Source organism: Rhinolophus ferrumequinum, chromosome 8 (assembly GCF_004115265.2).
Source record: "Rhinolophus ferrumequinum isolate MPI-CBG mRhiFer1 chromosome 8, mRhiFer1_v1.p, whole genome shotgun sequence".
NCBI classification, from domain to species: domain Eukaryota; kingdom Metazoa; phylum Chordata; class Mammalia; order Chiroptera; family Rhinolophidae; genus Rhinolophus; species Rhinolophus ferrumequinum.
In genome coordinates, this window is record NC_046291.1 from 54743392 (window position 1) to 54758256 (window position 14865).

Consider the following 14865-nt stretch of genomic DNA (forward strand, 5'->3'; position numbering starts at 1 on the left):
CTCAGGCCAATTTAAATACGAGTTTCTGTGACTGGGCATCCGTCATTGTGAATAGCTCCCCGTTGATCCTGATAATCATGTATCTAAATATCTTTGTCTTACAAATAAGGAAGTTCTCCTTGGAGGCTGAGTGTGGAAATTACATCCAATATAGGCTTTGGAGGGAGCACACATTATGACCTGTCCAAATTTGGGTACTGACAAATCTTGATATAATAATGGGGTCTTACCGGCGTTTTGAACTATCTCAAATTGCTTAGCACTGATTAGTTTGTGAGGTTGTGCAGTGACCAGACTGCCTTCCAGACCTGCCAAGGCAATAGAGGAGACAAGCGATGTCAGTAGAAAATGTGAGTAGTGCAGAAGTGGGAGGGACTGTGCCACTTTGGTGGGGTGGCAGGTGACACATGGCCTAGAGGTGTTAGGATGCTGCCTGGGCTTTCATATCACCTGGCAGGGCCATAACTCAGTGGAATGGCATATCTTTGGATGGGGTATTCATTTCCTCCTCAGAACCTAACTGCTGTTCTCATCTGCTTTCCAGTGCCCAACCGCTGTAAAAATATCTGCAGCCATCTCTGCCTCCTGAGACCTGGAGGATACAGCTGCGCCTGTCCCCAAGGGTCTACCTTTGTAGAGGGGAGCATCACCGAGTGTAATGCCGGTAAGGGCACTGCCGGGGCAGCCACGGGGGCCTGGTAGAGCTGCTCTGCCTTCTTCAGTAGTTTTCTACCCATGCTTCACCTTCTTCAGGAGCTTGAAGACTCTGTGGACTGGGTCCTTTGCAGAATGGTATGGGGACAGAGTCCCAGAGAGCAGTTTCCAGGCTCTCGGCCTCACGTGGAAAGGTGCTGGCTCCGGTAGTAGATGGCCATCAATCATGGCTAATTGGACGTCAGCTGTAACAAGTTAGCCAATTAGCCACTGATATAACTGTTGTGGCTGCATTGGTTGGTTAGTCAGTTGGTTGGCAGGCAGAGAAGCAGACAGCAGGTTGCAGATCATGTGGATCCAGCCTCCAGTGAGACTGTAGTGCCGCCAGTGAGACTATAGTGGTATGACTCCTCCATCTATGGCTCCATTAGTGTTCCTTTTTGGCCTGTCCATATCCTGCGTTCTTATGTGGGGAGTGGGAGCTGAGACCCCGCAGGTTGCCTCTCATGACAGATGGCTAGAAGGAGGGAGGAGAGATGGAGCAAATATGAACAGAACTGAATGGGACTTAAGGGGCCAAACAGAACTTGTGTTCCAATGATTTCCGAGAATTACTTGCTAAGATCAGCAGAGATATAGATCCAGTGCCTCTAAACCTACTGTTGTGTTGTTTTGCAAAGACATTTTGAAATGTGATTTTCTGTAAGGCCTCTTCCTCCTTTCTCCACCCCATACTGGATGACTGTCACCCCACAATACATTCAACCTTAGCTGGATTCCTCAAGGTGGAAGACCAGATTCCTGCAGTAGGGGGCCTTATACAGTACAGAGAGGAGGGCTAGAGGAGGTTCATTGTTTTCCTCACATGCTCATTTCAAGTGCAGAAGGGCCACATTTTAAAAGGTACGTTATGTTGTTGGGGGAGGGGGGCTAGAGTAAGAAAGCAGTGGTTGAACTCTCATACCAAATGCTATGGATGATCTGTGCTTGGCAAGACCTTTTCTCAATGACTAAAATTGAGGAGCTAATAAGCCACGGGGAATAACTAGTGTCCCTAATTATTCAATGTGCTTGGTAAGCACATTAAAAAATCATCCTGCAGTTCACTAGCAGCCCATTTTATGGCTCACCGTCTTCCAGTGTTAGCCAATGGGGAAATGAAGAGGCTTAACCACCACTTTCTACTACCAGGGGGAGCAAGCAGGTACACAAGACACGACCTGTAGACTCTTTACAGACAGGCTGAAAAGTTGGCAGGTTTAGATAATGAACTCAGGGAATAAAAATGGCTTCCCTCTGCCTCCCTTCCCCTACTCCTACTCTTATTCCAGGGCTACTGGGGAAATACTGGCAAGATTACAATATTTAGCAACGTTGTGAACAAAATGACAATTTAAAGCTTTTGAGATTTGTGCGGTAGATGGATTGTTCTTACACTGATTGCAATTTCACTTTGAAGGAGAGGTGTTGTCCAGGTTGTCATGTCATTTACTACTTTCCTCATTTACAGTTTTTGCCAAATAGATTATATTAAGATTCTCGTTGAAAAGAACTTTAACCAAAGTAAGCATGTTAGTGATGGTAGTCATTGCATATGGGGTCTTGTTTTGGTATATTAATTAATCAATTAATTTAATAAGTGTTTTGTGAGTGTCTACTATGTACTAGGTACTGTGATAAGTGCTGGAGATAACAGAAGTGAACAAAACAAACAAATCCCCTGCTCTCGTTGAACTTATATTCTAATAGGACCATAAGTAGAGAACCCAATAAATATATGTCAGGTGGCAAAAGTAAAAGGAGCAAGCTAAAGCCAAAGAGGGATGAGAGTGGAGTTGCCTTTTTAGATAGATTCCAATAAAGGGAATTTTAAGCCGAGACTCAAATTGAGGGACTGAGCCAAAAGGGTATCCGAACTCCTTAAATAAACACACAGGTGATAAATACTTATTGAGCATCTTCTACGCACAAGACATGGAAACTCTAATGACCTATCATGAATAGCCAAAGAGTACATGGGGTCTGAGCTGGAGCAGGGACCCAGAGCAAAGGCAGTTTTGGAGGACAAAAAAGGGAAGAGCTCTCTCACCAGCTGTCTCTCAAGCATCCACGTATCTGTATCTATGTGTCTGTCTATTATTGGTTGATGGTTTGCTGATGCTTTGGAGCTTTTAGTTGAAGTTTGGAGGGGTGCCTACCATGAACTCTCGATTTTGACTGGGTTCATGGAGGAGAATTCTGAACACTTCAAATGAGAAGGTGAATGTCCTAAGAGATTCCTTTAACACAAGTTTCTGTTGACTATTAATGTGTGTTCAGGAGTCTAGCATCTCTCCACTGTTTTGTGGGTGGGGAGAAATGCTATAAACTGCCCTTTTCTTTCCATCAAATGTATGTTACTCCCCAAGACCTTATTATTGATAAGGAAATTCATCTGACTTAAGGGGAAGGTAATGTTTTTAAAGGGAGACTAAGCTCCCTGCTTTCATCACACCCCCATCCCCAGACCCTGGGCTGGAAGCAGGTTTGCATGACATTGGTGCTGTGCTGAGTATGGCTCACTGACACCTGCATGGCTTTCCCTTTCTGCAGCCATCGAAAATCCCATCACCATGCCCGCCCCATGCAGGTGTATGCACGGAGGAAACTGCTATTTTGATGAGAATGACTTCCCCAAATGCAAGTAAGTCTGAATGTTGAGTTCTGAGCTGTAGGGCTTTCCTCTTGTGAGGGAATTCAAGACCTTAAAGTAGCCAGAAAAACAGGAACAGGAACCTTGCCAGTTCACTAATTGTCACACCTTACCCAGCTGGCCCTCCCTTGGGGGGATCCACAGAGAACAAAGGCAGTGCTTCTCAAACTGTAACATGCAGAAGAACCAGCTGGGGTCTGGCTCAAAAGCTCATGTCATTCACAGCGAATTTCCAACAAGCTACCGGGAGACCACAGAAGTGTGGGCCACACTTTGGGGAGCAAGGAGTTAGAGACATGACTTCGACCCCATTTTCTTACTCACCTGGTGTTGTCAGTTACAATTGGATTGTGGGAGAGCAGCTGTCAGCAGAGGTGCTTCAGGACCAGGCACGCATGACAAGCAGAGTCTGAGCTAGAGACATGGAAAGAAGAGAATTATCGAGAAAGCTCTAACACAGAACAAGATAAATGGAGGTCTTTAAAAAGCATTTAATGAAAGCACATCAGAGGAAAGGATATAATCGTGGTTTCCATTTTCACTCTCTCAGGAAACATTCCATAGATTAGAGAAGACGCCAGTTAAGTTTATTTGATAAGGCTGACCTAGTAGATGCCACAGCTATTCTATTGAAAGTGATTTTCCAAAGTCAGATTGCTATTCTTTCTGCCTCTCATCTCTTGGCAGAATAAACGAAAGTCATACGGGATACACTGTCTGTTCAACATGTTAATTTACTCAGTCAAACCTCTCTCTACCTCAAGATGGGCTTATAAAATTGCAACAGACACCTAAGAAGGCAACCCCTTGTGAACGATTCTTTTACTTTCAGGTGTCCTAGTGGCTACATGGGAAATTACTGTGAAATAGGGCTTTCAAAAGGAGTTTCTCCAGGAACAAGTGAGTTTTAAGAATGTGAACAACTTGGAAATACTTCACAGTACCTAAACTGAATGCTGTTTATATTCTTTTTAACCCAGTCTTTGAAGACTGAATGGTTCCTCTGCTCTGCATATTCATATGTTCTCTTCTTCCCTCCTGGACGGCAGCAATGGCTGTGCTGTTGACAGTCATTCTGATCATCATTATCGGAGCTCTGGCGACATTGGGATTTTTTCACTATAGGAAAACTGGCTCCCTTTTGCCTTCTCTGCCCAAGCTGCCAAGGTCAGTTTCATTGTGTGGAGTATTGATTTTAGAAGCCTGTGCGATATGACTATGTGAATAATTACTTAGTATTTTTTTTTTTTAAGTCAAGAAAGCACAATGTGCAATTCACCTATTCTGCAGGAAGAAAAAGTAGTGAACTTAAAGAAGTCACTTCAAATCACAACTTCTTAATCAAGTGCTTCTTTAAAGCTCGAATGCTAATCCCATTTTATAGGCCAAATGATTGTGCCCCCTGGTGGGCACGCTGGAGAACGTAGTTGGCTGTGTGATGGGCCAGGCTTTATCTCTGCGAGTACCAAAGCTTTAATATTTCCAGGTAGCTAAGGGCGTTGACTACCATATTTGTGTATACATTCAAAGAGAAGGGATTGAACATTTCATTTAAGTAAGATTTAGCAGTATGATGGAGGAAAGGGTACTATTGCAAAAGGTTGTGACAAAAAAATAGGAACAAAAAAATAGGAACTGTTTCGATTACTTCTTTTCAGCTTAAGCAGTCTTGTCAAATCTTCTGAAAATGGAAATGGGGTGACCTTCCGATCAGGGGCGGATGTTAACATGGATATTGGAGTATCTGGTTTTGGGCCTGAGTCTGCTATTGACAGAGCAATGGTGATGGTGAGTATGGTTTCAGAATAATTGAAGGTTGTCCTTTTTACTGTTTTACTTTAAAAAAGAAAAAGACACTTTTTATAAAGAATAAAATTAACCTAGAAAACAAAAAAGACTTTATATTTCTCAGAATAAAGTGTTTACTACACAAAGTTAGGGAACATTAGGTCTGTTGCAGAAATGTGTGTAAAAATAGTAATAAAATTGAATTTTACCGCTGCTCTAAGCTGCTGAATTGGAATCATAAATAAGTAGAATTGGAATATTTCATTGGAATCTTGAACAGTTTTATGATTATTGGAAGAGGGGAGAGAGGGCATGATATTCTCTTTTTACTTGATGACTTTTTGTATGTTTAAAGGAAGGAGTAGGGAAATATATGTTTCTTAGTCTCGTATATTTTCCCACCAATGTATAGTGATGGAATAAATCATGATTTTTTTAGAGCCAATGGTTGGTTCAAATCACAACTCTGCCATCTTCTAAGTGTGTAATAATTGGCATGGAGCTTGATCTCTCTGACCCTCACTGCCCCCATCTGTAAAATGGGTATAATAATACCTCCTGTGAGAACCCAATGGATATTTCATGAGTGGACTAGTACAGTATAATCAATGCAATCATAATAAGTATTGGGAAATCATTTTCATTTCCCAACAGCTTTCATTTTTATCTCTGTCTAAAAACACAATATTATCCATTCTTTCTTCTTTCTCCCCTCCCTCTTCTCTTCTTTGCTCTGCTTCTACCACCCACCCTTTTCTCTGTTGTCCAAATCCAATCCCTAAGTGAGTATTTGTACTAAGGAGCCGTAGATATAGGAAGAGTGTTTCTATTTTCTTGAGCTGATGAGTTAGTACATTTTTGTTACTTTACATGATGGTTTGCCATATGGAGGCCTTGTGTCTCTCTCTGCTGGTTTCTCCTTCTCCTTCTCCTCTTTCCCTTCCCCTCCTCTTTTTATTTTTTCACTTTCTTCTTGGGCTTTCAAAAGGAGCTTCTCCATGGTACCTAGCATGCCTCCAGGTGAGAGAGGGACACCTTCCTCTATGTGTGACCCAAATCAGTATTTTTTTTTTCTTTATCAGAGTGATCACTTTGCCATGGAGATGGGGAAGCAGCCCATAATATTTGAAAACCCAATGTATGCAACCAGGGACAGTGCTATCAAAGTGGCTCAGCCTCCGCAGGTGAGAAGTCGCATCGTCCTTTCTCTCCGGTGCCACTGCTGCTGGCTCTGGCGCTGTCACATAATGAATGCCCTCAAGGGGCCGGGCTACCTCACCTTCCCTCACGTGGAAGGAGACACAGCAGTCCAGTCCTCAGCTTCACTCTCTGACTGTCTGCAGTGGGAGGACTCATCCAAGGGCATGAGACCTGAAAACAATCAGAATCCTGTTCTGTGGCACAGTTGTTGAGGTTTGACAACCATTCTGGGGGTGCAGACCTAAGAGCCCTTTCATTCTAAGTGGTCAGAGCAAGAGCTATGAGTCTTTTCAGAGGTTTGGCAAACAGTGCCTGACACATACAGACTCTCCATAAATATCTGTGAAATGAATGAGTGGATGATTGTCACGTCCTTGTGCAGAGATGTGGGGACTGGCTGTACCCTTCTGGGTTCTTGTTGGTATCATGAGGGTGAGATTTTAGGTGACCTCCCTGAGCTTGCCTTTCTCATACTTTTCTGAAAAGCACAACATGTATACGAAAGTCTCCACCGTTGAAAGACAGATATCTAAATTCCCTTTGGTGCAGCCCTATTACTCACTCACCTTCAAGAGGACGAGGGAGATGAGATAGGAGTCTGGATGAAGGGAATGACTTTTCATTAGGTTGGAATCCATGGCCCCAGTCTCACTCCCACTGTCTGTCAACTGTTAGCCTGCTCTTTCTTTGTCAAAACAGCGGCAGCCTCAGCGAAATACAGTTTTATTGTTAACACCTGCACTTCTTTTGAACTTACAAGATATGGTACATTTTAATACAAGATAGAAATGTTTATTTTATGAATAGCTTTCTTAAGATCAGAAATAGTTGACTCTTGAAAGCATTTTGTCTAATCCTTTCATATCCAGGTAGGAAAACTTGAATCACATGGTGAAATAGTTATAACATTTTTATTTGGCATTTTTCCTTGAAGCAAAATGAGGACATGTTTACAAACATATATCCAAGTTTGAGAAGAAATGAAGCAAATGTAAAAATACAGGAAAAAGAGTGAATTTCTACCTGTAATGTATGAATTAGATATCCACGGTAATTTGGGCTTAAGAAGGAATGTCTAGAGGAGTATTAATTCCATCATGCCTCTTGTTTCAAACATTCAACCCCCTTTAGCAGTCCTCTGGAATTATTAATTTTATTTTAAACATCCAAAGATAAGATTCTCAGTTCACCGATGACTTTGGGAATGATTTATGCTATTCTTCTAGAATATCGGGTGCCAATATAGAACCAGAGTATCTTTTATCCAAAAATATGGTCAACAGTGGGAATAAGAGGGTCCAGAGAACACAGTAGAAATTGCTGTTACTAAGTGAGAGCGTGACCAGTGGTGGGTATATTTGCCTCCCAGGATTAAGACATGAGATAAATGACTGAGTGGTTCCGATTCTGGGGAGATGGGAGAGGTAGTTATTCCTGGGTCCTGGGGTCAGTCGCATATAATAAAAATGGTGCCTGAGTAGATCTGTGGGAGAGCAAATAGAACCAAAGACTTGGTAAGAAACTTTACAGCAAAACTTCTTTCCAAACTGGTTAATGGCCTCTAATATTTGCACAGGTGACTGCATCTGAAAATGTGGATAATAAGAACTATGAAAGTCCCATGAACCCTTCTGAGGTAGCTCCAGACACCAAGCCAACTTCCCCAAGTGCTGATGGAACTCAGGTAACAGAGGCTGAGGAGTGAGATAATATGGGATTTGTAAAGGACTTTGCAATTGCTAGGGTTGTTAATCCTACGCAAACGAGGGAGACCCTGATAGGCTCATAGGCCCCAAGATGTGTAGGCAGTTAATAAAAATAATTTTGAAAGGTTATAAATTGAAAAACTTTCTACCAAAATAAATCTACATTGTAACATTGAGGTGAGCGTGATGTTCTGAAAAGAAGGGCAACAGACTTCTGGATGCAGCTCCTTCAGACTAGAGGCGTTTAATTTGAGAGAATGACTTACTATCACTAAAGAGTTCACTGTGTCAAGGATACATAGGGAAGACCCTTTCCTTTTCTGAATAATGCAGTTTTTCTACAGTGGACATCTTTGTTCCCTTAATAACGGATATTGTTCTTAGCTCTACTGCCGTCACCTATGTTCACCACTAGATGGCACTAATTTATACCCTCTTTGTTCATCTAATTGCCCAACCAACATCATTGCCTTCACTGTGCCAAGCACAGCGTTTAATAGTGGAGCTTAAAAGGAAAAAAGACCACTAGCCAGAGCTTCCCTACCATGTCTGCAGGCCACTTGAAATTTGTAGAGTATTTGGTCTACACAGAGAAATTCAATAATAAAATTGATATAAAGCTGTATATGAATGGATAATATATTATTGGTTTTAATGGACACACATGACGCTATCGAAGAGCTAGCTGTTTGGTTCTGGGCAAACTATTTTACCTTAATATTTCTCATTGAGGGCACTATTGGCATATTGGTGGGATGGTTCTTTGTGGTATAAAACGATACGCATTGCAGGGAATTTTAGTAATCCTGGCCTCAGTCCACTCAGTACCAGGAGTGTCTCCCCCAGTGCATTGTGAGCCCAGAAATCCTCTCCCCACCTTCGCAGTTGAGAACAATAGGATCTGGAATGTCGCAGTTCTAAGGTTCTATGACTTCTATGAAATAATATAAACACAAGTCTAAGGGTAGTTAGAAATCTTACCATTTTATACGATCCTTATTGCTCAAACTACATAATCTATCCACAGAGCTGGTATTTGCAAAGTTAACTTGGAGGTCATTTTGGATTTTCAAGTACTTCAGAGATTGGTTCCTGTTATGCTTGTTCAGGTCACAAGAAAAGTTGCACTAAATGATGCAAATGAGAAGAGCTCATAACAAAGGGCCCTGTGTCCCCCTTTTCACATTGGATTTACTGATATATTCTTCTGAGACACACACACACTCACACACACACGAATGTTGCCTTAGAAAGGAATTTGCAGTTTTACATTTTTCAAGAGACTGAAGTTTTTCTTCAAGCTACATTAAAAAGTAAACTTTGAAGATTAATTTTCCACAGACGCCAGAATACTTGAACGTCACCTATTTGGTTCCCCAAGTGTGACTGAAGCCCGAGGCAGTGGGCCATTTTATTGTCAGGCCATTGTAGTCCAGTGATCCCCCTCCCTACACAGAGCCGGAAGGGGAGCGTGGTGGGGCCGCTGCAGCCTCTGAGACCCTTTAAGGTCTGTATTGGTTGCCTCCTGGGCACTGAGATGACAGCCAGTGTGACGGAAAACAATAGAGGCCCTGGTTCAGGTCACCCTAGGTTGACATTAATGTGCCAACGAGGCTCACAAATGTATTTCTCATGGATAGATCTGCTCAAAGAACTTCAAAGTTAAGAACAAGAACTCCTGTGACTCAGTCCTATGATTTTCCAAAAGTCATGTTGACAAGCGTTGAATTTGCCAAGGAGATAAAAATGAAAACCACCACCATCTCCCTTGTTAATAATTGCTTAATTCCAAATAACCATTCCATACTGAAGCAATGATGTTTTAGTTTTTGGCCTTCCCGTTTAAGTGTAAGCTTCCAGAGACCGGGCTCTGACCTGAATGCCTTCATCTTCCCCTTGGTGGAGACCATATATAGAGTAGGAGCTCACTTAAATGCCGGTTAAAGGGAATGGTCTCTTCTCCTGTAGTCATGTGCTCCCCACTCCTTCATGCTGGCCCCCTATTTTCACAGAGCAAGAGATACTCTGTAGAACATATAGGCTACCCTAGCTACCTGCTGGAGTAGGTGATCTGTTCCCCGTCTCCTGGTCCCTTCTCTCCCTTCATCAGGAAGCCAGAAGCGTGCCCACTGCCACCACAGCCAGCTTTTCAGCAAGACGGGGCATCCACCATAATCTGGGATGATTTCTCTTTGGTTCTTCAGTTTATGGGCCTCTAAGTCCTGTAGTCGTTGTCTACTCTTATACCTACAGTTAGTTATTTGATCTTGCTGTGACTCCATTTTCTCATCTGTAGAACAGAGATAGTAAGAGCACCTAGCTCACAGAGTAGTTGGGAAGATTAAATCAGGAACTTGTAAAACTCAGAAAAGTCCCTGACATAGAAAGTTCCCCATAAAAGTATTCAGTTGGTGCAAAAGTAATTGCGGTTTTTGCAATTTTTTTTTTTTAACCTTTTAAACCGCAATTACTTTTGCACCAACCTAATACGATTACAGGAAGAAATGATGAACGGAGAAGGGATATGTGCTTGAGTTGACCAAGGAGCAAGAACATTTTAGGAAATGAGAGTACAATCTGGCATTTTCCTTAAAATTTCAGGCAGCCCCTGAAAAAAATCTCTTGCCTGTCTCTGTCAAAGCTTCTAGACACTATGGGCACAGATTCCGTAAACGATAAATTTCTAACTTAGGAAGTGTTTTAAAATTATTAAACGAAAAGAGCCCAGAGAGTTTCCGTTAATGTTCAGGAACCCTCCGGGGAAGAATTGAACAGTTGACCACATGGGCCAGGTCACATGGTCCCAGGTCTCAAATTGCTTTTTCCTTCATGAAAAGAAAATTTAAAAACCTAGATATGGGAGAAGAAACTCACAAAAATTACCATTACTGAAGGTTTTCTGTTTCCCGCTTTTCATTTAGGCAACAAAATGGAATATCTTCAAACGAAAACTGAAACAAACTACCAACTTTGAAAATCCAATATATGCAGAGGTAATTATTAACAATTTTTCTTAGCACAGGCATTCTTCCTTAGCAATGACTTGTTGGCTAAATTGGACATACACTCAATATTCTGAACAAGCTGGTAAAAATTCGTCTTCTTTATGCAAAACTGTTTCCAGTCATGTTGGGGGAATAAATAGCTAATTCATGTTTCCTTGTGGCCTTAGATGGAGAATGAGCCAAAGGAAAGTGCTGCTGTGGCCCCACCTCCATCACCTTCTCTCCCTGCTAAAATTCGTCCGAAAAAAACCCCAGCTCCAGCCTACACTGCAACAGAAGACACTTTTAAAGACACAGCAAACCTTGTTAAAGAAGACTCTGACATGTAGCTACGCTACAATTATTTAGGGAATAATTAGAAACACACTTTTGCACATATATTTTTTACAAACAGATGAAATAAATCTTAACATTCAGTACTTTATTAAAAAAATATATTTTTCCCCCTGTTCACCTGTAGTTGGAAGTTTCTGGAAACTATGCCTTGTGTGTCTGTTTTTTTGTTTTTTTTTTTACTTAAGGCCATCTCATATTTTTACAAATAATTATCACAATGTACTATATGTATATCTTTGCACTGAAGCTATCTAAAGGTAATGTTATAAATATATTGTACATTTGTAAATTTTGGAAAGATTATCACATCATTAAATTTGCTAATAAAACTACCTGCTGAATTGGTTGGTGGTCATTACAGTAAATGATCCAATGAAGAAAGGAATTGACTTGGGGCCTTGAGCCATGTCTAAATAAGAGGCACCACTCAGATTCCCTAGAGTTATCCAGGAAAGAATCCAGGCCCCACTCTTGGGTTCATTTTTACATGTCAGCACTTAATGTTAAATATTACAGTTAACCTGATTAATAGATATATTGATAGAGGGCACTGTGTATTGTATAGACATCTGGATTTGACTGAAGATATCACAGATAATGCAGAAGGTAGAAAAAGAGATTCAGTCTCATCCTTCCTCATGTTTGCATTGTCTAATCAGAACACTGTTTCGTATGTTATTTCTCTAGTTGACAAGGCAACATTTTTATTTTGTAATATCTGTGGGGAAAAAAATCACATGTCATTAAGTGCAAGTTAGTTTGCAAAGCGTTTGTATCTAATTAAATGAACTGCTTCACTTGATGGACCATAGGGCGATTTACGTCCTTGCCTGGACTCTCAGGTGGTCCTGGAGCCCAGTAGCTGAATTACTAAAACCCAATCTGTGTTTTCATAAAGTAAGGTACAAAGCAAATCCTGGTTAAGCAAAGCCTCAAGTGGGTTTTTGTTTCCGTGTATGCAAATACCATTATAATAACTATTTATTTCCTAAGTTGAACTGAATAGAAAGGGAAACCGTTCTTATTGAGCCTTCTTTAGGTCCTTTGGCTAAATCATACATTTATATGAGAATGTAGAGTTCAGCTTCTCTTGAATAGTGGGTATAGTCTCTACAACCGGAACCATGGCAGGAATAGTCAGTTTTCATACTAAGTAGAGTTCCTGGCTCTCTGTGCTAATATTGCACATTTTGAAAAATGAATGAATGGTTGTGTGGATGATTGGATGGATGGATGGATGGACGGATGGGTGGATGGATGAAACATGTACTACTGATTATTTTATTCCTGAGTTCTCAAAATACTTGTTGCTCATATTTTGAGTGCTCATTGTAATTACTTTGAAATGTATTTTGATTAGAAAAGCAAATGGAAATGATGCTGCTGAAAAATTTCTAATAAATGTGTATTTTATCAGACTTCTTTTGTGTGCTTCTTAAGCCCAGGTCATGAATCTGGTATTTTGCTGTGCAGAGAGCTTGGGATTTTGAGTGCTGGAGAACCCGGGAAACTGGGATGCCCAGAGTTCGGGTAGGGACAGAGGAATTTCCAGAGCCCTCAGCCCTGACAGGCCTGGCAGCGTGATCTCAGAAAGAAGTGTCAGCCTCCTTTAGGTCCTCACCTGAACTCTGCGTGGGCAGCCCCTTTAATTGCCTTTCAGAGTCAATTTCCACCTCCCCTTTTCCATCCTTGTACCTTGGTCTTGGGCTAGGTTCTGGTTTAGGATGTAATTGTGTTCCAGAGCTAAGGAGAAGTACCCCCTTTTGAGGGTTCCTGGAGCAGCTCATGCTGAGACCAAAGAGCCACGAGGATGGTCACAGCTGGAGAGGGTTTGGTTCAGAACTGGAATTCAAGCTTCAGCGGGTGTATTTTGATGTCTTAACTCTGGGATGTGAGTTCTGTATCAGAAACTGGATACCAAGAGTAAAAGGGAGGCAAGGAAACCTTGGAAATGGTTGTAATTTCCAGCTTTGATACTTGTCTTGGGCTTTAAGCTCAATAAGAAATTATTCTGGGGAATTTCTTCTATGAGAATGAATTTCCTGCTTAGCTTCCTTTCTGGGTCTGTCGTAGAAGGGAACCCGAAAGCCTGCTGCTGCGGGCTCCTCCTCTGGGACTTACATGGACATTGGCGTGGGAGAGTCATGTGTTAACCTCCTGGTAGGCTCTCCCAGCAAGGGTTGTGCCACCTCCTTGCTCTTTCCAGGTGGAGCAGCTTCTCAGAAGTTCTGCCAGGTGGAAGACAGGGCAGGGCGCTGCTTAGGGGACTGAAAAGCTCATGTTGCTCACCATTTCATCACATGAAGCAGGAACAATTTTACCAGCAGACATGTATTGTACTACACAATAGAAAATTTCAGCAGATGTGTCCACAGAAAGCTGTCAAACACACTGTTTCCAGCGTTTCCTATTGATTTTTTCTTTTTGCTATTCATTCATTCATTCACACACTTACTCAGTGTTCTACCAGCACTCAGTTGCAGACAAATGGAAGCAAAGACCATGAGTTTAAGAAAATATGTGAGGAGAATTTTCAATTCAGAATTCATTCATTAACTTGTTTTTTTTCACTGAATTGGGAAAAACACCACTATTACTTGATTTTTAAGGTGGAATAGCTCAGGCTGGCTCAAAGATAATTAAGAACTAGTTAGGCCTGGAGTGAGGGAGGATTCTAAGGAAGCTGGTTGGAGATACATAGGCTTTCCCAGGTGTCCTGGAAAGACCCCTGGACTTGCAGCCTGGAGCCATTGGCTGCTCTTGCCTCAGCCTCTCTTCAGCCTTCCCCTCTGCACTCATCTAGGTCACAGGACACAAATCCCAATGAGGATAATATTATTATGTGTTTCATTTTTGAAAGCTCTTTTAAAAGCATAAAGAATAAAATTGCTTTCTTCACATCTATCACTTGCTTTGAAATAATCCAGGGTTTGCTTTGGGGAGAGGGCGAGGAGCAGATTGTAGATACAAAAAGATCGGCCATGAGTCAGTGATTGTTGAGGCAGGGCATGGAGTACACGGTTCAGCATATTATTCTCTTTATTCTTGTGTGTTTGCCATTTTCCTGAATAAGTTAGATACTCACATCCTTTCATTGTATTTGCCCAATCATCACACATGTACCTCTTCCCTCAGGATCCAAATCATACACATTTGCAAATTGCCACCATGGCACCCAGTTCAATAGTCACAGTCCCTTGTGTTCTAGGCACTAGGGATACAAATAATAGCTAGTGGTGCTTTACCATGTGCCAGGTTCAGTTCCGAGCACTTAATGTGTTTTATCTCAGTTTCATAACAATCTTGTAAGTACTGTTACCCCCAATTTACAGATGAGGCACAGAGTGATTAAATACCTTTCCCAAAGACACAGAGTTAGGAAGCAGTAGGGCTAGGATTTAAACCCAGCTCTCTCTCCAGAGCTTGTTCTCTTCAACCCAGACCTATGGCACCTTCTCCAAGGGAACTCACAGTCCAGTGGAGG

General features: G+C 41.7%; 1 protein-coding gene across 1 annotated transcript in view; it reads left to right on the forward strand.

Moving 5' to 3' along the window:
- The window catches only part of LRP2 (LDL receptor related protein 2), a 197293-nt gene extending 184541 nt beyond the window's left edge, over positions 1 to 12752 (forward strand). The window contains exons 71-79 of the mRNA XM_033112329.1: positions 545 to 664; positions 3247 to 3337; positions 4179 to 4246; positions 4396 to 4513; positions 5005 to 5134; positions 6217 to 6318; positions 7911 to 8018; positions 10962 to 11033; positions 11213 to 12752. Of these exons, the coding sequence (XP_032968220.1) occupies positions 545 to 664; positions 3247 to 3337; positions 4179 to 4246; positions 4396 to 4513; positions 5005 to 5134; positions 6217 to 6318; positions 7911 to 8018; positions 10962 to 11033; positions 11213 to 11374 (971 nt within the window). The 3' untranslated portion in view covers positions 11375 to 12752. The remainder of the gene's footprint in view (positions 1 to 544; positions 665 to 3246; positions 3338 to 4178; positions 4247 to 4395; positions 4514 to 5004; positions 5135 to 6216; positions 6319 to 7910; positions 8019 to 10961; positions 11034 to 11212) is intronic.
- The last annotated feature ends 2113 nt before the right edge of the window (positions 12753 to 14865 follow it).